The sequence below is a fragment of the Cheilinus undulatus genome, linkage group 20 (genome assembly GCF_018320785.1).
Source record: "Cheilinus undulatus linkage group 20, ASM1832078v1, whole genome shotgun sequence".
NCBI classification, from domain to species: Eukaryota; Metazoa; Chordata; class Actinopteri; order Labriformes; family Labridae; genus Cheilinus; species Cheilinus undulatus.
The window spans coordinates 29,518,219-29,546,050 of NC_054884.1; the positions used below are offsets into that span (position 1 = coordinate 29,518,219).

Consider the following 27,832-nt stretch of genomic DNA (forward strand, 5'->3'; position numbering starts at 1 on the left):
TCCATGTTTTTGTTGTTATTTTCACGTGTCTTTTCTCTTTCTTTGTTATTTTTATCATTAAGTAATAATGTGCGTTGCCCCTCCTTACTTACCCGAGGCATCATAAATTAGTCAATGTTGTTTTTATGTTCTGGAAGAATACGTACATGAAAATGCTTTCATTCGATGTAATCTACAGTGAAAAACTAGAATGTTACGCGCAGCGCTAATTTCCTACTCTCGAAACGGGCGTCTAATCGCAACACTGAACGCAGCATCAGTATCGATGATTGCACTTCCCATCCAGCATCTCCACACGACACAAGGCTCACAGGCGATAGCAACATTGTATGAATGCTTGTGAGTGAGCCTACAATATGACCATTAGAAACACTCTTCTTGACCATGGACAGAGGTATCGTCCACGAATGGCTTGCCTCAAGAAGGTAGGTTATCCTTTTTACATCAGAGGTGCTTATAATAGCTCTACCAAGGTTTACAGACAATACCTGCAGACGCACCTATGGATAGGTCAGTTACATAGAACCCACTTCTTGGTCTCAGTGTAACCTCACGACCCTTGGATCTTATGACATCTGCATATAAAACAGTCTTCAATTCTGGTTTTGGCTGTTTCATGTTCAGTTTTATTTATTGACATTTTTGCATATCAACAAAGCTTAAGCTACAGGTACAATTTGGACCACAAAGTGGTTAGAAAGAAAAAAGCAAATTGTGCTAGAGTTCACATATGCAAAAAAAAGTGTTTGGTTATCAGATTTTATAAGGAATAACATTTCATAACAAGCAATTAGTCAGAGATAAATGCCAAGAAGCTTTAAAAACACTTCATATCAGGTGTCATTTTGGATTTTGCATGTATGCCTGTCAAAGTAAAGGTTAGATTCAGGTTTGTTGCAACCTTTTCACAGTGATAAGGTCGTTCTGTTTGATAAGCCTTAAGCCTGGCTCAGTATCAGTACATCCATCCACATCAATTTGCCGCTGAGGAGAAGTTAATCCAGACACAGTGGATTGCAAACAATAGAGTTGGGCTCATTTAGCCAATCATCTTAATTCATTTGCTTTATGAGCATGTTTATCACTGGAAAGTTACTTTTGAAATTACATTGCAGAAAATAACTGAGGCTCCTGCAGTCCTGTATTTTTCTTTCATAGTCTGTTCATTCAAGATCCAGCTCTACTAATGCAGCACTGTAGAGAAAAGCTCACTTAGGACTCATTTCAGGAGAACTTCATGTTTCGGTCCATGAAAGCATCTCAGCTGGGAGCTTATAGCCTCTCCAGTATGACTTCAAAGCACAAAGCCACTTCAAACAGGCCTGGGAGTCATCTGCACAACACAACCTCCTCTTTCACTTTAACACACAAACTGGATTAATGTCCTGTCTTGCTTTCCAGTACACACCTGGGCTGTGCATACTGCTGCAGGGGCTGTGGGATCAGCTGATATGATAACTACAAAAAAATGTTTACAGGGGCAATGACTCACCACAACCTCCCACACAAGCTGAACAAAAGCTAAAAGATCAGGACATGAAGCAAACGGTTCAGCTCACCCCTCGCCCTGTTAAATGTGATGCTAAAGCTCACTTGTAACGTAGTTTTGGGACCTAAAAGCTGAAGTCATATTTACCCTGCCTTTCAAACTGTCAAATCAAAGTTTGATAGGTTAACCTGAAGACACAAGCAGAATTTTATGTAACATTTCAAACCTTAAAGAATCTATTGACCTTTTCAGCCCTTTTCTTCTTCTGCTGTGCTCAGGGTTGAAACCCAAATGATGCAATAATGATTACTTCTTAATTCCAGGTTGTTTGTCACGTAGATTTAGGGTGCCTCACTATTTGGTCTATTTCAAGTTAAAAGTTACACATTTTTTAACCCTTAAGCTCCTGGTAAGACGATATAGCCAATGTAAGCATGCAGATATTTGCCATAAAGCTAACTTGTTAAACTAGCCTATGTGATTGTAAAGATTTAGATTCCAATCTAACATAATGCTGTTTTAAAAGAAATAACATAGGCTACTTAAATCTACCACCTGTCTGAAGGTAGGCTGACTGAAGGTAAAAAGGCTGACTTTGGAGTATAATGTTAGCTTGACTTGAACTACATAATGAAGAAAATGTCATTTTTGTTTATTTATGTTAACACTATTTAAGAACCAATGTAATGATGGCAGTGACTCATCAAAAGATAGCCAAAGGTGATTTGGTTTTCTTAGCTTAAATAATGTTGGCTTGGAACAAAAACTAGTTGTGCTTCTAAAAGCTAGGTACAGCTTAAATGCGATCCCTGTTATGTTAATGTAAAAAAAACATAAATTTATAAAAGATAATTAAGGATTTAATTCTTTGCTAAGACAACTTAATTTGAGCTTTTAACAAATAACTAGCTTGCATACTACGTAGCTAATGTAACTAACTGGCAAGCCTTGTTTGCATGATTGCCAGTACAAGCTGTAAGGGTAAAAAAGGCAACTGAATCCCTAGCTAACATATTCTCGATGCAGCTTGGGTCGAATAACTAGTCCAATAACCCTGTTTACACAATTTAAGCTAAATCTAAGAAGTGCATTATGCTAGCATTATAGACAGGTAGCTTAAAAAATCCTAACTTACACTGTTAGTTTGGATCAAAAAACCATCTGATACAAACTATTCAAAAATATGTTTGTTAATATTATTAAATTAATATTCGTCACTGTTTAAGTGCTGAAATGAGCTGTTGTGTAGATTAGCCAAAGATAAAATCCATCTGAGTGTCATTGCTTAATGCTAGTATTAGCATTGTCAAAGGCAGCTGAAGGCCAAGATAATTTAATTCCTAACTCATATTTCTAGCTTGGAACAAGTAACCGCATGGGTCTAACTAGCTGATGCAGTGTTCAAGAATGTAATGACATTAATTTTAGTCATTCGTTCATTGCTATAACTAGCATTATTTAAACTAGCTAAAGTCCTAATTTCCTACATTAGCTGGAAACAAATAGCTAGTTAACCAAATAAGCTAACCAGCTTGACATTGTAGGCTTACCAAGGAATTACTCAAAAATCTAATCATATAATTTTAAAGTAAAAGGGTATATTTTAAAATAAAAAAAATGCGAAAAAAATTGTAAAATTCTGACTGATATTGTTAGCTTGGAACAAATACCCTGATATTAGCTAGCTAGTGCAGTGTCGTTAATGTTTTTCATTGATATTATTAATTCCATCAATGCCAGAATTAGTTGTCATATGAACTAGTTTAATGTCTTATTTCCTATGTTAGCTAGAAACAAATAACCACTTACCAAATAGGCCATCTAGCTTTCATGATGTAAGGTTACCAAGGAGGTACTACTTAAATATAAATTATTTTAAGGCAGTCTAAAGTCAAATGGTAAAATATTAAACCTAAATCTTTAAAGTGCTTAATGCTGGTATTAGAATTGTCAAATGGAAGCTAAAAGTGAAAATAATTGAATTTCAAACCTATTTTACTGCCTTGGAACAAATAACATCATGAAACTAGCCAGCTACTGTTTGAGTGCTAGAATTAGCTGTTGTGTAAACTAGCTAAGTCCTAATTTCTTATTTTTTAGAAGCAGATAACTAAATTAGTTAACTAAACAGGCTATCTAGCTTTCAAAATGCCATGTTACCAAAGAATTACTTAAATATACTAGTTCTTTTAAGGAATCTTAAGAAGGTAAAACTAAAAACTTTTAATATTGAAAGTGCTTTATGCTAGTATTAGCATTCCCAAAGGGTAGTTAAAAGCCTTAAATTCCTAACTCATATTGTTGGCATACTAGCTAGCTAGTGTGCAGTGTCTATAAAAAATATTCAACCCCTTGTAAATCAGTAATGGTCAATATAATTTGGACTTTTTGATGAAAAAAAAACCCTCTTTAATGACAAGTTTTTTTTGGAGTAATATCAGTTAAATAAAAATATATCATGTAAAATAAGTGATTGCATGAATATTCACCCCCTTTGACGTGACTGACCTTATTCAAGAGAGGTCCAGTCATTTGGTGCTAGTAGTCTCACAAATAGTGAAATGGAGATCACCAGAGTGCAGTGAATGCTTCTAAAGTGATTGTAGTATAAAGACAGCTGTGTCTGGAAGGTCCATTCACTGGTTACCATTGCACCACAAAGGCAAAAGAACACTACATGTAACTCAGAAAAAGTTATTGAAAAGTATAAGTCAGGGAATGGATACAAAACACTTCCTGGAGTTCAGTTAAATCTTTCATCAAGAAATGGAAGTAATATTGCACATGTGTAAATCTGCCTAGATCAGGTTGTCATCACAAAGAGAGTGACCTGCAAGAAGGCAACTAGAGAGAGAGACAACCAAGACACCTAAGACTACTCTGAAGGAGTTACAAGTTTCATTAGCTGAGAGTGGAGAGACTCTGCTTTCAACTACTTTTGCCCAGGTTTTTCGCCAGTCAAAGCTTTATGGAAGAGTGGCAGAGAGAAAAACTCAGATTATGTCTCAACTAGAGTTCAACAAAAGGCATGTGAGAGACTCAGTGTTTAAGTGGAAGAAAGTTCTCAGGTCTGATGGGACCAAAATGGTGGTTTTTGGCCATCGGACAAGACTGTTTGGTGTAAACACCGCACATCACCACAACACACAATCCCAACTGTGAAGCACGGTGGTGGCATCAACGTGCTGTGGGGATGTTTCTCAGCAGCTGGCCCTGGAAGGCTTGTAAAGGTAGAGGGTAAATAATGGGAAACTCCTCAAGGACAATCTTATTCAGTCTGTTACAATGTTACAACGTCATTTAGCAGATGCTTTTATCCAGAGCGACGTACATTTGAGAGCAAGAACAACACAAGCAAAGATCTAGACAAGAAGAAACATCAGTAAGTGCCACATAGTGCTTCGAGTCCAACTGGACCTAGGTGCTGCCCCCCAGCGTCAAAGGCAAAGCACATAATGTATACAAGTTTTTTTTTGTTTGTTTGTTTGTTTTTTTTGTTTTTATAAACATCAACAATGAAACACCCAAAACATGAGGTCCTATCATCACCATCCATCAAATTGTCTTCACAACCCTAATGACCAAAGTACCAAGTGCTGGGTCACTCACAAGGAGCTGGGCGAAAAATCCCACAAGTAGAGCAGGACAGTGCGAGCCAACTGTAGTTAAGCAACTCATTCTACCACTGGGGACAACAGTAGAGAATAGTCCAGTTAAGTGCATGGTGTTCTCTAAAGAGCTGGGTCTTTGGCTTTCCCATGGAAGTAGAGAGGGACTCTGTGCATCGAATGGAGTTGGGTAATTCCTTCCACCATTTAGGGACAACAGAAGAGAAGAGTTGGGCTAGTGACTTAGGAGCCTGATGTGCTGGAAGTACTATGTGCCTTTCGCTGACTGAGCGTAGTGGGCAAGAGGGAGTGTAGACCTGGATGAGGGACTCCAGGTAAACAGGAGCAGTTTTGGTTACTGCTTTGTAAGCAATGATTAGAGTTTTGAGTTTATTGCGAGTCTGTAAGAGAACTATGGTTTGGGAGAAGAATTATTTTCCCGCAAGATAATGACCCAAAGCATACAGTGAAAGCTGCACAGAAATGGTTAGAACAAGGTGAATGTTCTGGAGTGGCCGAGTCAAAGCCCAGACCTCAGTCCAATAGAGAATTTGTGGCTGGACTTGAAAAGGGCCGTTCACACCTGATCCCTGTGCAACCTGAAAGAGCGTGAGCAGTTTTGCAAAAAAGAATGTAGTAAAATTGAGTGTTTTTGATCAAAAATGCCAAATTGTATTGACCATGATTGATTTATAAAATCAAAAAAGGGTAAAACATCCAAGGGAGTGAATACTTTTTATAGGCACTGTACATGCCGGACTTAGCTTCCAAACGTGAGTCAGGCATCAGAGGAAGGTGGCAGCCTTGTAAATAAGGTGCTAATTTTTCAGAGGCTTTCATTTATCAGAGAACAGAATAACAGTGATGTGAAACTGTTTTTATTCATAAATTTCAACATGTTCTGCTCTTGTTTCCCACATTAAAGTCTGCCATTGAAACCTTTTGCCGAAGCAGTCTGTTGACATGATCAGCCTCTGCTCCTCTTCTACTTATTGCCAGTTGTGATGGTAACCTCTACTCATACCTTGTTATATACCTTTTACAGGCTGAAAAGGTTGTGCTGGAGATGCAGGACCCTAAAACAGGAGTAAAATCCCAGCCACAGAGACTGGTTATCACGACGATACCACACGCCATCACTGGTAAAGACACCCACAAACACACATATAGGAGTACACACTTAATGTAATTCAGTCGCCGGTTGAGTGATTGTGCCCGCATCGTCTCAGTGGAAGATACCGAAGCTGTGGTATTCTCAAAGTGGAGAGAGCTCCAGATTTAATCTCCATGACAACCCCCGCGGTCTTAGAGTCATGGAGAGAGAAAAGTAGGAGGTGATGGAGGAGGAGGAAGAGGATGATTGAGCGGGCGGGAAGAGGAAAAGAGCAAGAAATAGAGACAGAAACAGGAGGGAAAACATGAGAGACAGCGAGAAAGAGGCAGAGGAGGAGGAGGATGAAGAGAGAGGAAACCCAGAATGTGACGTCATTTGCAGCTCTGAATCCAGGCAGGTTTAAACAGCTCAGTGAATAAAACAGAGATAACATTCACACTATTCTCGTCTCATCTTTGTTTTCTCTCCTCTCTTTACTTCGCTTTCTTTGTTTTCTTGTCATTCATATATTGTTTTTGCTTTTCCTGCGTTTTCTACTTTCTCATCACATTCCCCCAGCTTTCTTTTGTTGTGTCTCCTTTGTTTCCCTTTCTTTTTTTCTGTTCTCTCTCATTAAATTTTTTTTTCCGTCTTGTCCCCCTCTTCAGTTCCTGCTATATTTGTCACCTTTCCTTTTCACACTTTTCTTCTCTCCTCTGTCCTCTCCTATTCTCTCAATCCCTTTCTGTGTTTCCCACCCCTTTCCTTCTTTCTTTCTTCTCCCCTTCAAATCACTCTGTTCAGTGTTTCCTTACCTTTCCTCGTATCTTCTTCCTTCCAGCCTTTTTTTTCCTTATTCTTTGTTTTTACTTGGCCCCTTAAAGTCTTCTCCCCTGCTCTCATTGCTTTTATCTTTTCTAGCCTTGTATCCTTACCCTTTTCCATTAAAGTATCCTTTCCTTTCGCATTTAATGTCCTTTCTTTTCTTTATGGTCTCTTTATGGACCTTTCTGTATTCCCCTCGCTCTTTTCTACATGTTTCTTTTTGCCCATTTCCCCTCTTTTTATTTCCTATTTTCCTTTTTTGCATTGTCTCCATTCATGTATCACTTGTCCTTGTTGCAGTTTTTTCTTTTCTGTCCCTTCTTTTCTACTCTCTACAGCTGACACACAAAAGAAAAAAAGAGAAAAAATAAGATTTAAAGATTAAAGTAGTAATATCATTACAATTAGAGCATAAATTTATGAAAGAAGTCATAATATTACAAGTATAAGGTTGTTAATTTGATAAGGTTAAAGCCATTTATTTGCTAGATTAAATTCAAATTATTTTTTAGATTCTTTATACATTTTTGAAATGCAATAAAAACATCTCTAAGTTTAATAAAATAAGTTTCAAAATCAGGAAAAATGGCACAGTAAAATCCACTTTAGGATGGTGTGGGCGTGTCGGTTAAATTAGCTGAAGCCACACCCACCCATGAGAAATACAATCCTCTCAAATTCTAAAAAAATGCTTCTAATTAAAGTGCAGCTGCCTGGCTTTGTCAGAGCAGAGAGACAGAAGTTGGGGATTAAATTTACTGTTTTCTGGTACAAATCTCTCAGTTGTGATGCTTTTAATGACCCGTCGGCCACTGTGGCTAATAGATATGTGAAATTTATCTCACAGTGAACAAAACCACAGCATGTAGCTGGCTGTTAATGTTCAATGAAAACAGTAACATCAGCTAACAACAGACTGTGCAGAGATTAACTGCTCAGTGATTTTATATTGTTGCATTAAGGGGGCAGGGTCATTTCCCATTAAGACTGGTGATGTCATTAGCTCATATATATTGCTCGCCCAAATTAAACCAAGCCAGGAAAAGAGGTGAAAAACTTTCAAAAAGCCTAAATCCAAAATTCAGTCACACATAGATCTCAGTGTTCTCCCATGGATACAGCAACCTTATTCCAACGTATCTATTATGTTAACACAAAGTTTATATTTCACTTTGCAGTCTTTGTCTTTCGATTGAAATGCTTTTCGATTTTGTCACACTTTAGTCATTTCTACTCTTTAATAGTTTTAGTCTGGCTTTAATCAACGAAAACAAAAAATAATTTTTGTCCAGTTTGAGTCCATAAAAAGTGACTACATTTTAGTAAAACTTTTAGTCAAAATATTTATTCTCTTTGCCTGAATCTGCTGCAAATGCTTCTGTGTTCTCTGCTCCTGCAAAACCTGTGATCTCTGCTTTCTGCAGCTGAAAGGCAGAAGAGCTACAGATTCAACCAACCTGACAGCTTGTGCTTTCTCATATCGTGGATTTTGAATGTCTGACAATAACTAGATTACATTTGATGAACACTGTTTAATTTCTGTCAGTCAACAAAATTTACACTGATAATTTAGTAAATTATTCTTAAAAGTAGCAGAAAGATCCAAAGAGTTGGCTTATTAAAAAAGACAATGATTTTTTTATGTGACATTAGCGTAATAGATCCTTACCCTTTATGGGGAAAGGAACCATATATGGTCACTTCGGTTGACTTCCTTCATGGCCTTTCCCTTACTCTCTATGATACAGTAGAAACAGGAGGATTTTTCACATCTAGTCAGTGGAGATCAGTCACTGTCCCGGGAAGTGAGATCACATTATCTGACCAATCAGCAATGGCCCAAAGCACCTCAAACTTCCTGTTTTCTCCAGAACTTGAGAAATGCAGTTTAACGTCTCTTTTAAAAAAGGTCTATTGTTTGTAGACCGAGCCAAGTTGTTGCTTTAATTTAGAAACCTTGTATTTATCTTTTTCAAAGACTTAGTTGTTTTTCTCTCAGATTTCCTACATTTCTTTTCCCTCTCCTTTTTCCCTTTATGTCCTTTCTCTTCATTTTCTATTTCCCTCCTGCCACTCCCTTACTCTCCTCTGCTTCACTGAATTACTAAGCTTACTTTTCCATGTTTTTGGCTGTTTCTCCTCTACAGCTCCTCTTCTCCTCCTCTTCTCATATCTCCTCCATCTGTCCTCCTACATTAGCTATAGATTCTCTCAGGCTTTTGACACAGTCGGTCTTGGTGTGTCACAGGAGGTCTGACATTTAGATTCACACAGCCTCCTACCCACTGACACTCACGCATGCAAACGTTACTTGTTTTTCTGCTTTTGGAATTGCTGATGCATATTTTGTCACCTCTGCTTCATCATTGCCATCTTTTCTCCTCAGGTGAAGACATAATTGCATGGCTAGCCGACAGATTTCAAATAGAAGCACAAGGTGAGGGATGAGTCAACCTATGTCTTTCATAAGGCACACCAAATATTTCTGCAAAATGTGATTTTTTTCTGCATTATGTGTCTTGTTTTTGTGTAAGGTCGTACTGGATGTCCTTATAAATAATTAGTACTGGCCATGAACCTTTCTTTGAAGTGAATTTCTGCAGAAATGTCACACAGGCTGTTAAAACCCAGCTCCTCTCTACGTGTGTTGTTCTGCAGAGGCGAGGAATTTTGCGTCCATGCTGGTGGCGTTAGGATACATCTACCCCATTCAAGACCACAAACGCTTAGTGATCAAACCAGATGCATCGCTTTATCGCTTTCAGGTAAACACAACACATCACAAAGCCTTAGCTGCATTATCAGACACACTGCTACTTCCACACACTACTTCCAGGTAGGCTTGTGTCCAGCTGTTGGCCACCCTGTTAATTATTAAATTCAGGTGTTTCAAAGCATTAACAGAAGATGTGTTTGCAAGAACCGACGTTTACGTGTGGTGTGGTTGTATCAGAGCCAGTCAGGGCTTGGTGTTGATGAAAATGCTAATTAGCTTTAAATGCTCTCTAATTATATTGACTAACTTAATGATGCTTGTCAGTTAGTAACCATGGTGCTGCTGTGATACACTGGAAACACAAAGACCTTCTCTCTTTCAGGGCTGCCTCTCTTCACTTTAGCACTCAGAAGCTTCTATAGAGAAACAGTAAAGCTGAAATATAACTTTATCCATCATTAGTTAATCTTGTTTTAACTTTTTTGATGTATTGATTGATTTGTAAGTGTTAAAATGTGGAAGAAAAGAGGAAAATTCTGGATTAAGAAGTAGAGGGAGCTCCTTTTTCTTCCTCAAATTAGTGTAAGCATTAATCACAGCAGATGTTTGAGACTGCATTTTTTAAGGAGTTAACGCTAATTTGTTCACCAATAAAGTCTGTTTTTTCCTAAATAAATGGGATACATGAATCCTGAAGAGAATATTATGTTTTGCATGACTGTATTAACCCCAGTTCCAAAAAACTTGGGACACTGTGTAAAATGTGATTAACAACAGAGCCCAGTGATTTACAATACATTTTCAAATTGAATACAGCAAAAAAAAAAAAAAATAAATAATGCTCAAACAGATAAGCTTTGTTTGGTGTTGAGCAGTGGGGATCCTGATTCCTAAGGAGAAGGAATCCTCCGATCTGAGCCAGTTTCGTATCATCTCACTCCTGAATGTGGAGGGGAAGATTTTCCTCAGTATCATGGCACAGAGGTTTTCCAGTTATTTACAAGTAAATAGACTAATACACACAACAGTGCAGAAAGCAGGGATCCCAGGTTTTGCAGGGTGCATAGAGCACACAAGTATGATCTGGCATCAAATCCAGGCAGCTAAGGCAGAGAATAGGGAGTTACACGTTGTTTTTCTAGATCTAGCAAATGCATTTTGATCAGTACCCATAGTCTTATCTGAAGGGCATTTGATTTCTTTAGAGTGCCAGAGATGGTGGTAAACTTAGTTAAGATGTATTTCAGAGATGTTAGGATGTGTAGTAGTACTGTGAACTTTATGACAGGCTGGCAAAGACTAGAGGTAAGTATTACGGCAGGTTGCACAATTTCCCCTCTAGTCTTCACAATGGCGATGGAAGTCATTGTTAGAGCTTCCAAGTGGGTGGTAGGAGGGGAGAGGTGGCAGGATGGGATGCGCTTCCCACCAATCAGGGCTTGCATGGATGACATGGCACTGGTGACCACGACAGTGCCATGCACGAGAAGGCCACTGGAGAGGCTAAATAAGAATCTCAAGTGGGCTAGCTTGAAGAGCAAGCCTAGTAAGTCCAGGAGCATCTCAGTATCCAGAGGGAAGATTGTTTTTTATAGATGAGGAAGAAATACCGTGGATTAGGGAGAAGCCAGTATAGAGCTTAGGGAGATGGTATAATGGAGACCTTAATGACAGTGAACAGGTGGAGCAGTTTAGAAAAGATGTAGTGGAGGATTGATAAATCAGGGCTCCTAGGGAGGTTGCGTGAGGCTTTGTCTTTTCTGAGGCTGCCAAAATTTGATTTTCAAATATCGATTAAAACCATGATAAAGCAATTATTAAGTAATTTATACAAAGGTCTTTTGATAAGAAAAGCATGCATAGGCTTTTTTTAGGGTTTTATCAGTGAAACAAATAAAATCTATGTTGATTTTTGATGGCAGTGTGGAAAAACATTCGGGATACACTGGCCTAGGGTACCATCTGTGCATGTAATTCAGTAGGGTTGCCACAAGCCCTGGTCAAGCTGTGGATGTCCCAAGAACTGAAAACCACTGGCAGTATATTACCGGGGTTGAAAATGCTTGGACAAAAGAGATGCCGTTGAGCTTGACCTTGGCTGCCGAGTGACACACTTGTGTCGAGCTTGACTACATCAAGCAAGAATGGGAAAGAATTTCCCTTTTGATCCTTCAATTATTAATGTCTTCAATCCCTAGACGCTTTCAGAGTGTTGTTTGAAGAAAAGGTTATGTAACACAGTGGTAAAGATGCCTATGTTACAACTATTTTGGAATATGTTGCAGGTATCTGATTCAGAATGTGTGCATATTAAAAAATAATAACATTCATCTGTTTGAATATTAGATATCTTGTCTTTTGGCATTATTCTATTGGATCACTATGCTCTGTTTGAATTCACATTTTACACAGTGTCCCAGCTTTTTTGGAACAGCTGCCGTAATGCATGGATATATAAGACTGGTCTGGCTGTAGAAATACATTAAAAAGAAGTGGAATATCTGTAATGTGATGGTGTTGGTATTTAGATGTAATGTTAGCATGGGTTTTACTACAAGAAGTTAGAGTTTTCATTACTCCATGTTCAGTTTTAACTAAAACCTTTGCAGCTTTCTTTGTTTCCTGGGAAATGATCAACCTTCTTTTTAGTTCTGGCATTTCACAGACAAAAACTGTGGGTTTTTTGCATAAGGAATGTTGTCTTTCCTTCTCAGACACCGTATTTTTGGCCGACACAGCAGTGGCCTGTTGAGGACACAGATTATGGTAAGTAAAAAGAGTTAAACACGCTTTATTTCTTGCTCCTTTTTCCTTTTTTTAACACCCCTTTTCTCTTGTTATTGAAGCAATCTATCTGGCAAAAAGAAACATACGTAAAAAAGGACTCTTAGAGCTACATGAGCAGGTGAGGATGACACAGAGGGAGCTGTGAGTAAGACTTTATGTTTGCTGGCATTCTCTCAGGTGTTATTTTTTTGTCTCCAGGAGCAGTACAACCGACTTCACAAGTGGATGAATCATAAATGGGATTTCATCGTGATGCAGGCAAAAGAACAGTACAGGTGGGTGTGAAATCAAACACGAAGACATCACTCGCTTTAAAGTTCAGGAAAGTGTTACGATGCTGTTTGTGTGTGTGTTTTTAGGGCTGCAAAGGAGAGGAAGAAACCAGACCGTGTTGTGTTTGAGTGCCAGGAGAGAGCTTACTGGGTGGTTCATAGACCTCCGGTAAAAATACACTCACTAACACACCAACAAAGATAGCTATCAGACCGGGGTCGCGCACACAGGATGTAGCTTCATGTATTTATCAGTGAAGTGACTGCAACCAGAGAGGTCTGAAAATAAATTACACTCCACCTCTTTACTTCCCAGGGTATCTAATTATCTCCACCCATGATGCCTCATTACCATGACATGTCCAGTCAGAGGAAAAGGGCACGACTGATTAATATTTCACACTGCGTAGGAGAAAGTGGTGCAGCAGTTAGCACCTTGTGCTGGCGTTACTGTGGTCAGAGTCACACCCTGTTTCCTGAGAGATTACTCAGACATCCAGGGTCCCTGAGAGATCCTGGTCACCTCAGGTCTTTTGGCTTCATGGGAATTTTCATCCCTTCACATTGGTCTGGGTCACATTCCACTATCATGTTTACACAGCATGATGTGTTCCCATCAAGCAGTCTGGTTCAGTTCAGTGCAGTTTGGCTGAGTTTGGTACAGGAAACCAAGATCCAGCCTTGTTTGTAGTGATGGGAATCGCTGCGGTCTGTAGTATGGATGCTCGCGATAAGCCAGCCAGACAGTTAAAGTCAGATCCCTTTCTAGCTGCAAGTTACGACCTCAATTCCAAAAAAGTTGGGATGCTTTGTAACTGTAAATAAAAAACAAAATGCAATGATTTGCAAATCTTATAAATCCAAACACAACATATCAGATCTTGAAACTGTGACATTTTACCATTTCATGAAAAATATCAGCTGATTTTGAATTTGATGCAAACAGCATATCTCAAAAAAAGTAGGGACGGGGCAACAAAAGCTGTAAAAGTAAGTGGTATTAATGAAAACAGCTGTAGAAGCGTTTTGGATCTAACTGGGTTCATTGGCAACAGGTCAGTCACATGACTGGACATAAAAGAATCATTTTAGAGAGGCAGAGTCTCTCAGAGGTAAAGATGGGCAGAGGTTCACCAATCTGCAGACAAACTGAGTTAAAAATTGTGGAAAATATTCTGAAAAAAATGTTCCTCAAAGGAAAATTGTGAGGGTTCTGAATATGCCACCATCTACAGTAAGGGACAGCAGGGGCCTTAAATTCATCATCAAGACTGACAAGGTTATATTTCAATCTAAGATAATGTCTTAATCCAGTGTTTTTAATGTGTCGGTGTGTGTGTGTGTGTGTGTGGGGGCTTACTCATGTGGAAGATCCTAAAGGGGCAACTTAGACCGGAGACAGAGGAAAATTGATTCAAATGATTGTGAGATCCTTCGTGACAACATATTATGACTTTTTAGATAGAATAAATCACTCTATATCAAAAACGTGTTAATTTATATGCAAATCTTTCACACCACTTTAGCCAATCAGAATCAAGCAACCACTATGAGTGACACTGATACCTCAGGAGGTTGTTTTACCACAGAAAAGTTGCCATCGTAATGCATAAGGTTTTTAAAAGAAAAATGCAAGAAGGGGGATCCCAGCAGGAGGTCTTTGGGATGGCATGTTTTGGAAACCATGTCTGAATCAGAAGTCAAAATGATGCTAAGTTAAGGTGGTTTTAAGTCACAGCATTTGTAAAAACTCTGCTGAAACTAAAATTTGTTGTTGTATTTGCACAGTGGAGCGTGTAAAAACACTCTTGTTGTGTCAGATGTTCAGGAAGAGTGTGACACATTAGCAGCCTACGATTAGCATTTTAAAACAGCCATCTGCTTTCATTAATCAGCTCTTTGGTAAACACACAGTGAGACGTTTGTGTTGTTTGTTTTTTGTGTGTAGCCGGGGACAGTCAGCGGCATGGACTATGGACTTGATCGACGAATAGATCCTAATGCAGACGAGGTAACAGGTGAGTCTCTGCGTGACCTTTATGAACATAAATCCTGACAATAAGCTTATATTCAATAAGAGGATTTAATGCATGAATGCAGGTGAAGAACAGGCTGCTTATCTCTTCTCTTCTGTTTCATTATCTAACTCTTCTTTTACTAACATTGATTCCTTCTTTTCTTTCTCTTTTCCTCTCTTCTGCAGGCATCTTCCATGGCTCTCTTTTTGTGTTCATACATATAAGCTGGTTATTAATACTTACATACAAACACTGTCAACACCTTCTTACTAAACAGAATACATCCCTTATATAACTCTTACTATGATTACCAAAAACTACAAGTTCAGCCCCCAATGTAACCCAAACATCAACCTTTTTCCAACCTTTAAAGGGAATTATAGTGGCATCACACAACAAATGTCTGTTTACAGATCTTGCAGAGCATTACTGCCATTAGATATAGCCGCCTTTTACACTCTCCAGAGGGCGCTGTTTTATGTGTGACCAGATGATGTCATTAAAGTCAGTAGTGATTGATACAGGTAAGGTCAAAGTCATTCTGTGCTCTCCAGAGTGACCACACCACTATTTGGATGAAAAAAGCCCAGAGACTAAATGGTAGTAGAGTAGAAAACAGTGGTAGCAAAGAGGCCAGCACACAGATTTGGCTGAGCCCCTGAAAGACCCAGAGAATCGACCATCTCCAGCTGTGATTTATTGATTATGTCGATGAATGCGTGTTTGATCAGTAGAATTGGTGCTGTTGTCCTGACAGTTCCCTCATTTTGGAGCTGAAAAGTGTGTCAATTTGGGTTCTGATGTAGAAATAATTCATGCCACCGTTTAACCACATTTTAACCCCTTTTCATCAATGCTTCTGCTCATTTTTCCCACTTCAAACTGATTTTTGGCACTTTTTAACCCTATTTTACTACTTCAACTAGCCATTTTTATAACTTTTTTGCCATTTTTAACCCTCTTTGTCACTTTTAAACTGCATTTCACCATTTTCTGCCTCTTTTTACATTGTTGTTACTCAAGTTTGGCCACTTTATCCCATTTTTGCTTCCCCATACAATTTTTCATCATTTTGTTTGCCAATTTTCACCACATATGAGCCAATTATTCCTCTTTAACATATTTTTGCTACTTTTTGTAACCAATGTTTGCATCTTTTATCTCACTTTTGCTACTTTTAACCTCTTTTCACCACTTTCTTTGCCTATTTCCACCACTTTTAACTCACTTTTGCCACTAGTAGTCCATTTTTGCCCCATTCACCCATGTTTGGCATTTCTAACCCAGTGTTGCTATTTTTAACCAATTTCAAGCACATTTACTGGTTTTTCACTATTTTCCACATAGTTTTTTTTTTGTTTTGTTTTTAACCCATTTTGCCCAAATTAACCTTTTTTGCCATTTTTAAGCTCTATTCACCACTTTTCTTGCCAATGTCTGCCAATTGTAATCCATTTTTGCCTCCTATAACTATTTATGCTACTTTGTTGCCCATTGTTGGGCAATTTTTACCCATTTTTGCCACTTTTTGTAACCAATGATTGTGTGGGGTTTTTTTTATCTCATTTTTGCTACTTCCACCTTTCTTTCCCCACTTTCTTGGCCTACTTTCGCCACATTTGACTCATTTTGCCACTTTTAACCCATTTTTTACACAACTTTTTTTAAATTTGCAATTTTCATTGAGCTTTTATAAAAATAAAAATAAAGCTACAGAGCCATTTGTTGAAATATATGCCATTAAAGAAATAATAGTCATACTAATACATGATGATAATACAAAATAAGTAAATGAATAACAACTTTTAATCTTTTTTTAAACAATTTTATATATATATATTTTTTTAACCAATTTTTAAACCTTTTACTGTCTTTTTTGATTTTTTTCCTCAATTTTTGCTGCTTTATTCAATTTTTGCAGTTATTTTATTATTTTTCCATTAAAGTTGTTTTTTTAAAGGATCTTATACAAATGCAAATCCCCACAAAGGCCAAGCCCATTATCCTCCCATACTAGTGGAGATTTACTTGATGTATTTTTTGTATGGCATATGTAAATTAACATTAAATGTGATTTCTTCTGCAGGTAAAAACTCCTGACTACTACCAGAGAATTGTGAGTCCAACTTTTAATAAACCCTTTTTTCCGACTTTTCCGTATTTTTTTCCTTATCTTGTGTGTATTCTAGCTGTGTGGTCCACTCATAGACACATTTTTAAGGCTTTCTTCTCTCCTCTGCTTCCTTTAAGATGATCTTTACACAGCAGTCCATCATGAGGCCCAGAGTCAAATCATCGGTGTCTATCGGAGCGTAAGCTAGTCCTCCATATTCCCAGTTTGCTTATTTAGATCACAGACTTTCTTCTTTTTCTAATGGAATACGAATGTTTCACTCTCAGCATGCTCTTAGACAGTTGAGAGTCATGTTATAGATACAGCTATCATAGTTTGATGCCAAAAAAAGGGTAAAAATGTTATTATGTAGGTACTCCCCCCCCATTTATCCTCAACCATACCTTTTTTTGTTTCTTTGTTGTTTTTTCATGTGCACCTCAAAGTTATTTTATATCAGTTTAATTTGTTTTACTTTAAATATGTTTAAAAACATAAGAAAAAATCTGACTGTTCAAATGTTCTTCATCCATGTATCTTCAGAATCTGTTATTTCGATCTGGCTTAAATCCAAGTGTATAAACTGAAATTGTTTTTAAAAGCTTTGTGAAACAGAGTAGTCTCCTCTCTGCCTTAGTTTCTTTAAGTTGTTTCCTGCAGACAGTAGACACTTTCCTCTTTCCTTGCAGGTTGGTGAAGTACTGTGCCACCTACAACAGCCATGACCCCTTCCTCTCGAAGTGTTTACCCAGTAACCCCTGGCTCACCGACGACGTCACGTACTGGGCCTTGAACATGCCAAAGTGAGTCAGCTGAGGATGAAGTGTTGTTTATGTTTTATTTACAGAGATTCAACCAAAGTTTAAATGATGAATTGTGTTTGACGTATGCGTGTGTGACAGTGTGGAAATACCGACCAGAAAGCGTGTGGAGAGATGGACGTTCAGCTTCGGAGAGCTGCTGTCAGACCCTCGAGGACGAAACGATTTTAGACTCTTTCTGAAGAAAGAATTCAGCGGTATGGTGGTGAATCTTTGAATATCATATACAAATTACTATTTAAGTTTTACAGGATTTTGTTGCAAACTTGCTGTGCTGTTAACTCAAAAATAATAGAGTCTGGAGTGACTGAAATTATAATCAGCGTGTTATTCAGGTTCACTTTGGTGGGAAAACAGAATTTCAAAAAGGGAAAAAAACTAGTACACCTCAGGAAAAAATGACTATTTCATCTAAAGAAAAAATCCAACAGTAAAGTTATGTTAAGAAACAGCTGGATAAGAAGTTTATTTTAACACAAGTTTTATAAACTGCAATAAATGTGGTATTTTCCGGTTTAAACACCGTAGTTAAGCAGCCATGGCTGATAAGTTGGACACTGCTCACTTTAGCATCTCCTCTCATAGTCATAGAAAATGAATGTTTCTTATTGCTTTTTCCTCATACTTTATTTTCATTTGTATCAAGCTCTTTTTCCATAGTTTAGGTAAAGTCAGTACTTTGGGTCCAGTAGAAGTTACTTATTTTCTTTCAAAGTGAAAGAAAATTAGCATCTAACAAAGAACTCTCTTATCTTCATTTTTAACTTTAGCTGGGGTTACTAATACAGACAAAGATAATGGATGTTTGAGAGTCATTTTGTACATGCACTCTTGCATATTTCTTAATGTATAAAATTGTTAAACGCTGTATTTGACAGAATAAGGTCTTTGTAGCTCTCTCTGGTGAATGCACAACAAGTGAGATTAAAAAGTGCAAATTAAAAAATTCAAATTCACTGTATTTCTGTCCGACTCTGAAAGTTTTAATTACAGAACAATTTCTGAAACTGAACTGAAAGGCCATGCAATGTAGTGATATAAAGCTCATGTCACTGTTTTAATATATCTCGCATTTAATGCAGTTTTAAACTTTTAGTTTTCTTAGAAGTGTTACTATCCTTATTGTATGGACAGAGAGGCTAAGATAAATACCCCAAGCATATTATCTTGTGGAGATTACATTAAAGACCCTCTAAAGTGAAAATGAATCTGTATTTATGTTTGTTGTATGACAGGTCACTGTGTTATAAAGCCCCAGGTCAAATTTAAGTAGGATAAAACATCTCCAAGTTTATAAAATTCAGCTTCAAAATCATGAAAAATGAGTCAGTAAAATCTGCTCCAGGATGGTGTGGGTGTGTCTGCTGGATGAGCAGAAGCCACGCCCACTCAGGAGAAGTACGATCCTCTTCAATTAAAAAAATTCTACAATCTAAATGGAGGAAAGCACTCACATTATTAGCCTGCCCCTTGACCTTACGTTGACCTTATGATCAGAGCAGCTTCCTGGCTCTGTGCCAGAGCAGAGACAAAATCCGTTTTCTAGCTAAAATATCTGTTATGATATTTAAATAATCCATAGACCACTGTGGCTGACAGATTTGGCAAATTTACCCCACAATGAACAAAAAACAGCATTTAACTAACTGTTAACTTTCAATAAAGGCCGTGACATCAGCTAACAACAGACTGTACTGAGATGAACTGCTCTGTGATTTTATATTGTAGTGATAGAGGGGTGGGGTCATTCCCCACTGTGGGCCAGGGACATCACAAGCCCACATTTTTGCCCCGCCCAGATTAAACCCAGCCAGAAAAGAGGTGAAAAGCTTTCTAATGGTCTAAATCCAAAATTCAGCCACATGTAGATCTCAGTGTTTTCACATGTTTACAGCAACCTTATTCCAACACATCCAGTGCGTTAAGACACAAAGTTTGGATTTCACTTTACAGGGTCTTTAAGTCCATAGCAATCTAAGTCATGTTATTACCGGGGAAGATCGTCCTATACGTGATGTTCACACACACACATTGACATGAAATTTAAAAATTAGAGGAAGTAAGAGTAAATAAAAAGGTAAACAAGAAGAAAAAAATAACTGTGAAAATGTAATAGGTGTTTCCATATTCAAATGAATAACCACTTGAATATTGTTTTCAAGACTTATTTTTACAAAGTCTTACAGAAAACTCTGAGTTTCTACATGACTTGCTCTCTAATAATGTTCTCCCCTCCTCTGGTCCATTTCAGGTGAAAACTTGGCTTTCTGGGAGTGCTGTGAAGATCTGAAATGGGGCACAGCTGCGACGATGAGAGAGAAAGCAGAGCAGATCTACAAGTAATGTTTTAATTCATACTTCATGTCAAATACTCACAGTTTCTCTGGAAGGGTAAAGATACAAGAAATTTACAAGATTCTCATCGAATATAATTACCCCTTAAAACGCCACAGCAGAAGAATAGAGGTCATAGGCACCAGATGTTGGGGAATTTCTTGTTTTTAGTAACCATACATTTTAGGGTAAAAATTGTTGCCAATGATTCTGCACAATTTAAGCACTGTGTAGCAGTTTGCTTATTATGTCCAACAAACCGAGTTTATGAAATAGATGTAGTTAACCATGTGAATAACAAAGAGGTCAAAGATTAGACCAAGTAAATCCTTCTGGTTGTGAAGCTTTGCATTTAAAGTTTGCTTATAAAAATGTAAAGGAACAATTTTAGGGGAAAAAATCTATTTTTCTGTCCAGTTGCAGTTCCAGTAGGTGGTTAAATGGGAGAATCTCATTTTATTTTTTGGACAACTACAGCTGTCCATTGAAAATCTTAATTCATGTAAGCTAACTATTATTCTGTAATATCTGCAGTGCATTTAAAAGGTAAAATATTTACTATGAAGTTTAATCTGACACACAGCTATCTTTATTATCACCCACTCTCCTGAGCTCAGGACTTTCCTGGCTCGTGGCGCTCCTCGCTGGATCAACATTGATGGAAAGACAATGGAAATCACAGTGAAAGGCCTGAAACACCCCCACAGATACGTGCTGGACGCTGCTCAAACTCACATTTACATGCTCATGAAAAAGGTCAGTAAACACACCAGCAGGTGGCTGCCGTGAAAGATGATGATAGTGCCATAATGCCCACAGAGCAGCTCTGGTTTATGAGGAGTTTGTGTGTAATTTGCAGGACTCATATGGCAGATACATGAAATCTCTGGTGTTTAAGGAAACTCTGAAGAAGGCGATATGTCCTGAAGAGCACAAGTTCAGGTAGGACACAGCTTGGACTTTTTTAATGTTAATTTTTAAGGGACAAAAAGATGGGAATGATGAGTGAGGGGTAACAATGGGTACAGAATTGTGTATTTTCATCCTTACTCTTCTTTCTGTTCATTTCTATTCTTCTTTCTCTTCTATATCTTTTCTTTTTCTCTCTCCAATGCACTTCCCCTCATTTCTTCAGTTTCTTAATCTTGCTTCTCTCTTTTTGTGCTTGTTTTTCAGCGATGCCCAGCTGGAGCAGAATGCGAGAAACAGACGGCCGAGTCTCAGCCCCATCGTCCTCCGCCAGCTGGAGCAGGAGCAGAAGGCCAAGATGGCCGCCACTGTTGACATCACACAGGTCATGAGCAAACTTAGCAAGCAGGGCAAGGAGGTCATTCCTCCTCCTAATAAGAAATGAGCATTTATGATGTGCAGCTGCATCTACTAATTATTGAATCATCATAGTGATTTCAATCGAAGCTTTTTGCTGGTTCTTATGTTTACATTTTTAACACTATTTCAGGTTTAGTTAAAAGATAATAAATTAAAATATTTGTATTAAAATATTTGTATTTTTAAGAGGGTTTCCTGAGCCAGGAGAAAATGATAATCCTCATAGCTCTGAAGTGTCTTTCAGCTCAGTGTTTTGGCTCTCAGCGTGGACATTATTGTTATGTTAATAGTTTTATGTTTGGCAGCTGCAGACAGTTTTCTTTGTTCACTACCATATTACTAAACTAATGGAAGGAAGACAGAAAGAAATTTAGAGGCAACCTAATGAAGAAAGAGTAGTCAGGGTAACAGGGTATAGGACCGGCCCATCTCCTGACACTCTGCCCACAAAGACAAAATAATAAAAAGTGAAAGTAATTGTGATATTGATTGCCTCCATGCCAGGTAAATCAGTTAAACTGTTGTGGTGGTGGGGGGGGGGGACTTTTTTGTTAAGTCTAGGAATAGTACTCAATATATGGATAAATTTTGGAGAATAAGGGCAACGCAGATCTTATAGAGCTGTCAGGTACAAAATTTCCTCCATTCCCATTCATTCCTTATGGCTGTCCTCCACTTCCTGACCCCCATGGAACATTTGGGGTCATGTTATTGCAGATAACATATACCCAGCCTCCACACTGTTACAGATAGCACTCAGGTGTGCTGCAGCCAGAGGGAGGAAGACCAGAGAGCACATAACACTGCCCCCAAGTGGCCATAACGTGAACTCTCTCAGGTTTAACAATATACAAACCTCCAAAGAGATATTCTATGGAAGCCCTAAATGGACATTTTATTAACCCAATGTTGTGCTTTCTAGAGTACTTGATTTATCTATCTCAATAAAGTTTTTAATTTACTTTTGTAAGTTCTTGATCACAGCTTACTCTGTATTTTCCTTGATGTATCTGGCTACTAAGCAGATCCATTTGTCTCATTGTCTTGAGATGTGATTATCAAAATTTCCATCCTTATTGGTGAATTATAGTGATGATCCTAACAGGATAGTTTTCTTAAAGAACAAAACAACATGCTGGTCACCAGGATGTTCCACATCTCATCATGCCATGCTGTCGCTACCATCTCTAATAACATAATAAGCCAATTTTATGGCTATTTTTGCTTTAGTAATTCAAGTGAGATAAGATAAATAAGATGAGATCCCAAGAAAACATCCAAACACAGTAGAGACACCAAAAGTAAACAAAATATATGGATGCTTATATGTCTACACTTTCATCAAGAGAACTCTACTCTGTTTAGGGGGCGATAGTCCTACAAGCCATGTCATACCTGATTTCTTGCTCTATCCTCTGTCCTATCAAATCAAGACAAACCCTAAGAATAAATCTTGAATGAAACACAAACTAAGTATTACTAGTTTGACTTTTAATGAAACTAATCCTCATAAAGGGATATTTCAGACACTTTTGATCAGATTTGGTTTACCTTTATGTATGAATCTCACATCAGTACCAACACAAATGACTTCATTATCCATTCAATTTTTTATTTGCATGTATTTAGGAATCTAGACCTGTGAGCAAAGTGAGCAGTTTGTGGTTTTTAAGCCATGTAAGCTTTTAAATACAGACTAGAATACAGACATACAGGAGAGATGCTTTGAGCTGACAATAAGCAAAGAAAACACCCACACTGTATCATCTGTTACCATTGTTATGTTTCTGTTTTTCAGTCTATGTTGTATTGTCCATCTTCACTCTTTGTTCTTTATTGTCCTATATGTATTCCTCTGTAGATAATAAAACATCATCATATCACCTTATTTGTATCACTTTGTCCTGTGTCTTCTCTGTACTTATTCCTTTCCTTTGTACAGGTGTTTTTATTTTCCTCATTGTTGTCTAGTTTGCCTTATTTTATTCAGAGCACTTCATACTAAAGCACAGTAGTAAGGTGCTAATAGTCTGATAGTAGGCAATTTTGCCATGTAATCTCGGAAACATTACCCTCTTGGATGCCTCCAAGTAGATACAACCTGATGCGGTGCCCTCCAGGATGCCCTACCAGTGGACAATACACGATGAAGTGCTCTCTCAAGTCCCCTTTCTTTTTCTAAGTTTGCTATATATCAGTAACAACTTCTTTGTGTGCTGGTGACCCTGCATACAGCACGTACCCTGACGCTCAAACTTCCAGAGTCCACCATAGTTGAAGCCAAAACTGGTAATTATGCTGAAATGGCAACACCAAATGCAAATCAGTTATTTTGGAGCTCATGAGAACATAAAGTGCGAGTCACTGATTAAATTTAGAATAATTCAGCTTTATGCGTTACTCACACAGATAATTATTCAAATGTAGTGAGGGTTAGTGAGTACTAAAATAGATGCTCCTATTACTGCAGCAATTCATCGTTGAGTCTCAGGTACACCATGTGGACAACATCACTGACATGTTCAAATCCATATATTTTAATATGAGTTGGCACCCTTTTGCAGCTGACACTCTTCTCAGGCTTCACACAACATTTTGGAGTGTTTCTGTGAGAATTTGTGCCCATTCATTCCACAGAGCATTTCTGAAGTCAGGCACTGATGTTGGACGAGAATATCTGGCTCACAATGTTCATCCCAGTTTATCCAGAAGGGGCTCAACAGGGTTGAGGTCAGGGCTCTGTGTGGGCCAGTCAAGCTCTTCCACACCAAACTCATCAAACCATGTCTTTCTAGTCCTTGCTTTGTGCACTGGTGCACAGTCATGTTGGAATAGAAAAGGGGATTCCCAAAACTGTTGCCACACAGTTGGAAGCATAGCATTGTCTAAAGTGTCTTGTTATTCTGAAGCATTAAGACTGCTCTTGACTGGGGATGGGGGCCCGGCCTAAACTCAGAAAAAACAGCTCCATAACATTATCCCTCCTCCACCAAACTGTACAGTTGGTACAATGCAGTCATGTAGGTACGCACCATATCAGTCATTGACCCTGCTCCCTGATTTTAAGTGGTCTTGCACTTTGTGGCTGAGTTGCTGTTGTTCCTAAACTCTTCCACTTTCTAATAATATCACTTACAGTTGACTGTGGAATATCCAGCAGGGATGACATTTCACAAACTGTCTTATTGCAAAGGTGGCATCCATCACAGCACTATGCTTGAAGTCTCTGAGCTTTTTAAAATGACCCATTTTGTATCACAAATGTTTGCAAATGGAGACTGCATGGCTAGATGCTTGATTTTATACACCTGTGGCAACGGATCTGACTGAAACACCTGAACTCAGTGATTAACAGGTGTGGCCAAACGCTAACTGGAAATGTTGGCATTCCTGTTTAAAAGGATTAAACAAAGATGTACAATGATTGTGCTGCTTTCATGAAAAATATTAGCTGCTTAGCTGGAATCCTCTTTATACATTTTTATACTTGTTCACAGAAAATATGCAGCAAATATCGTATCATCTTTGACATTTTATCTGACTTGTACCTGTTGTACTTGAACTCACAGCTGTGCCGCTTCACCACTCCTGTCCCCCACCTCGCCGTCTACTCTGGCATCACTGACTTCCCCTCCTCCAACGCCTCACCCTCTCTCCCTTTTGTGGCCAACACCCCGGTCTGCCCGTCCCCCATCAGCCTGGCTTTGGACAGCAACTCTGCGTCTGAGAGGCGAGCAGAGCCCAGTGAGGGAGATGGTGAGGGGAACTCTGGGACCAGGGCCCCGGTGGTTGGAAACATGCCCAAGTCTCGCATGGCGCTGTCCCTGCGGCGTCTGTTGAAGCGAGGCTGCACCCCCTCCAACGTATTTGCCAGTCTGTCACCAAAATGCCACTCAGCTGCTGGGACAAGTAGCCGGATTCAGCCAATCAGCCCAGACCAGCCGAGTCAGGCTCCACCCAGACGGATTGGCAAGTAAGTCAATGCTTTAAAAAAGTCAGTACAAGTGCTGCTATCATACAACCAATAAGAATGCAGATTTGAAACAGTCTACCCTCTCAATTTATTTATTTATTTATTTAATTATCCTTTACTTCACCAAGAGTATTCCCACTGAGATACAAATATCTCTCACTCTTTAAACTCTTTTTCTTATCACCTTAGTGTTGTAGAAAATCATGATTTTTGCTCCTTCAAGGGGAAAGCTAGGTCCAGCTCCACACAGAAAAGCCACAGCTGGGGTTCAAACCCAGAACTATGCACTGTTAGGCATCAGTGTTTGTCATCACACCACAGTGTGCCTTCTTGCTTTTAGGAGTTTATGTCCTTTCCATTACCAAAGAGAAGCTTAAACTCAAAACTGCGTTCTACTGAAGACAGCCAGACCACTTTGGTTCCATACCAGTAAGCTCTTCCTGGGTTGAGCATTGGCACTGTAAGGCAGCAGTCTTCACCATCACACCACTGTGCTATCTGCCAGTGCTTGCTTGATGGGGCTTTATATCATTGCCATTAGCTTCATTGAAAATCATTATTTTTGCTCCTTCTGGAGGAAGTCACATCACTCAAGTTCCACCAGAAATGCCCAAGGCCAGATTTGATCCTAGAACATTCTCACTGTAAGGCTTTTTTGGGGGATTCTTGCCCCTTCCAGCAAGATCACTCCAGATTCGTGTAGAAAGGCCAAAGCCTGGATTCAGACCTTGAACCTCTGCATTGGCAGGTGGTGGTCTCATCCATTACACTAGTGTAATGAAGCTTTTTGGTACTTTATGTCCTTGCTACCTTGGAGTAGCTCAAAATCACTATTTTGTTTATTTCTGGAGAAAGCTAAATCACTCCAGCCCCAGCTAGGTTGAAGCCTGAACTTCTGCACCCGTTGGTAGCAGTCTTTACCATCACACCATAGAACTGCCTGCCAGGGCTGACTTTTAGGATTTATCAACCCTACTACCATTGAAAATAACTAATTATGTTTATTCTGGAGAAAGCCAAATCACATCAGTATTTACCAGAAATTTGAACATAGGCTGCTAAAATTAAATTACATTTATTCTTTGTTAGCGTCTGCTAAGGCTAACATAGCTTTTCTAGCTACATAGTGGACGTTAAAATGTAACGTCCTAAAGCTAATGGAGCTAAAGCAAGCCACCATTTGCAAAACTACTTCTTTAAAGGGTCTGGCTTAAGCTATGTTAGTTATGTAGCTATGTTACCTATGTAGTTTAGATTTTTTTGCTTGAGATTTAGCTACTTACCTACATATCTTCAGTAGCTTATGAAGCTAATGTAGCTTAGCCGTTGTGATGTTATTTAGACGTCTACATAACCTACTTTAGCTTTGCTTTAGATTTATCTACCTTTTTTATGTAGCTATGCAACCTATCTAGCTTATGAAGCTAACATAGCTTAGCTTTAGCTTTATCAATGTTAGTCTTGTAGATGCGTAATCATGTAGCTTATGAAGCTAACATAGTTCATTTTTAGATTTTTCTATGTTATTGGGCAGGTAAGTAACCCTTGAGCTTACGAAGGTAACATAGCTTAGCTTTACCTATGTAGCTTATGAAGTTTGAGTAGCTTAGACTTAGACTAAGCTATGATTTACGTAGCTATTTAACTTATGTTGTGCATCTTAAGTTTAGCTGTTATTTAAGTAGCTACATTACCTATGTAGCATACATAGCTTAGCTTTAGATTTAGCTGTTATTCATGTAGCTAAGTAACCTATGCAGCATACAAAGCTAAGGTAGCTTAGCTTTAGATTTACCTGTTATTTATGTAGCTACATTTTCTACATAGCTAACATAGCTTCATTAGCTTTATCCTTAGCTATGTTAGATGCGCTAAGAGTGTTTTTATTGAGGAAAGGCTTTTTTCCTGTAAGCGGATTATTTACTTGATTTTATTGAACATTTTTTCAATTAGGTTGAGCAGGTCAGGTTTTGGATTTTCAACTTCTGGTCTCCTAACCCTTATTATAACCCTATATAACCCTAACTGGCAGTTTAATTAGATTTTATTTTTAAAGTTTTAGCGTGAAGTTCTGCTCTGAAAGATGCAGGAGTTACTGTCGTGGTCTGCAAGGGGGGTGTCTGAGATCTGTGGTCTGCAGCCTGACTGTCTCGTTTTTTTCTTTCTTATGTTGGGGGTTTATGTCTTGTCTTCACCTTGAAGTAGCTCAGTAACATGTCTGTGGATTTCTGTTTGCCTCTAGTCATGCATCTGCACTCTTGTCCTCTAGTAAAATGTGTTTTTTGCAGTTTCTTCCAGATAAAAGTGGACATTCCTCCTGAGTGTCGGATCTACCCCATAGAGTCTGAGGACGAAGAGGAGGAGAACAGGGCCGCCTCCAGGGGAGGAGGAGTGGGAGCCAAAGAGATCATTTGCCCCTGGGAGAGCTTGACACCACAGAACGGGACAGGCTAA

General features: G+C 38.6%; 1 protein-coding gene across 1 annotated transcript; it reads left to right on the forward strand.

Annotated features, from left to right (window-relative positions):
• The first annotated feature begins 310 nt into the window (after positions 1 to 310).
• rgs9b (regulator of G protein signaling 9b) lies at positions 311 to 27,832 on the forward strand. Its single transcript, XM_041816042.1, has 19 exons — positions 311 to 425; positions 6,143 to 6,239; positions 9,402 to 9,452; positions 9,674 to 9,780; positions 12,446 to 12,497; positions 12,578 to 12,636; positions 12,717 to 12,793; positions 12,878 to 12,959; positions 14,739 to 14,801; positions 16,895 to 16,924; positions 17,059 to 17,120; positions 17,611 to 17,724; positions 17,824 to 17,939; positions 19,994 to 20,081; positions 20,694 to 20,832; positions 20,936 to 21,018; positions 21,253 to 21,370; positions 24,975 to 25,378; positions 27,667 to 27,832. The coding sequence occupies exons 1-19, from the start codon at positions 357 to 359 to the stop codon at positions 27,830 to 27,832; spliced, it is 1,977 nt and encodes a 658-aa protein (XP_041671976.1). The 5' UTR covers positions 311 to 356.

Coding starts and splice junctions, on each gene's coding strand:
- rgs9b (XM_041816042.1), top strand. CDS start 357: ATGACCATTAGAAACACTCTTCTTGACCATGGACAGAGGTATCGTCCA. Junction 9,781..12,445: donor CATCGCTTTATCGCTTTCAG/GTAAACACAACA, acceptor TTTCCTTCTCAG/ACACCGTATTTTTGGCCGAC. Junction 20,082..20,693: donor AAAGCAGAGCAGATCTACAA/GTAATGTTTTAA, acceptor TCCTGAGCTCAG/GACTTTCCTGGCTCGTGGCG.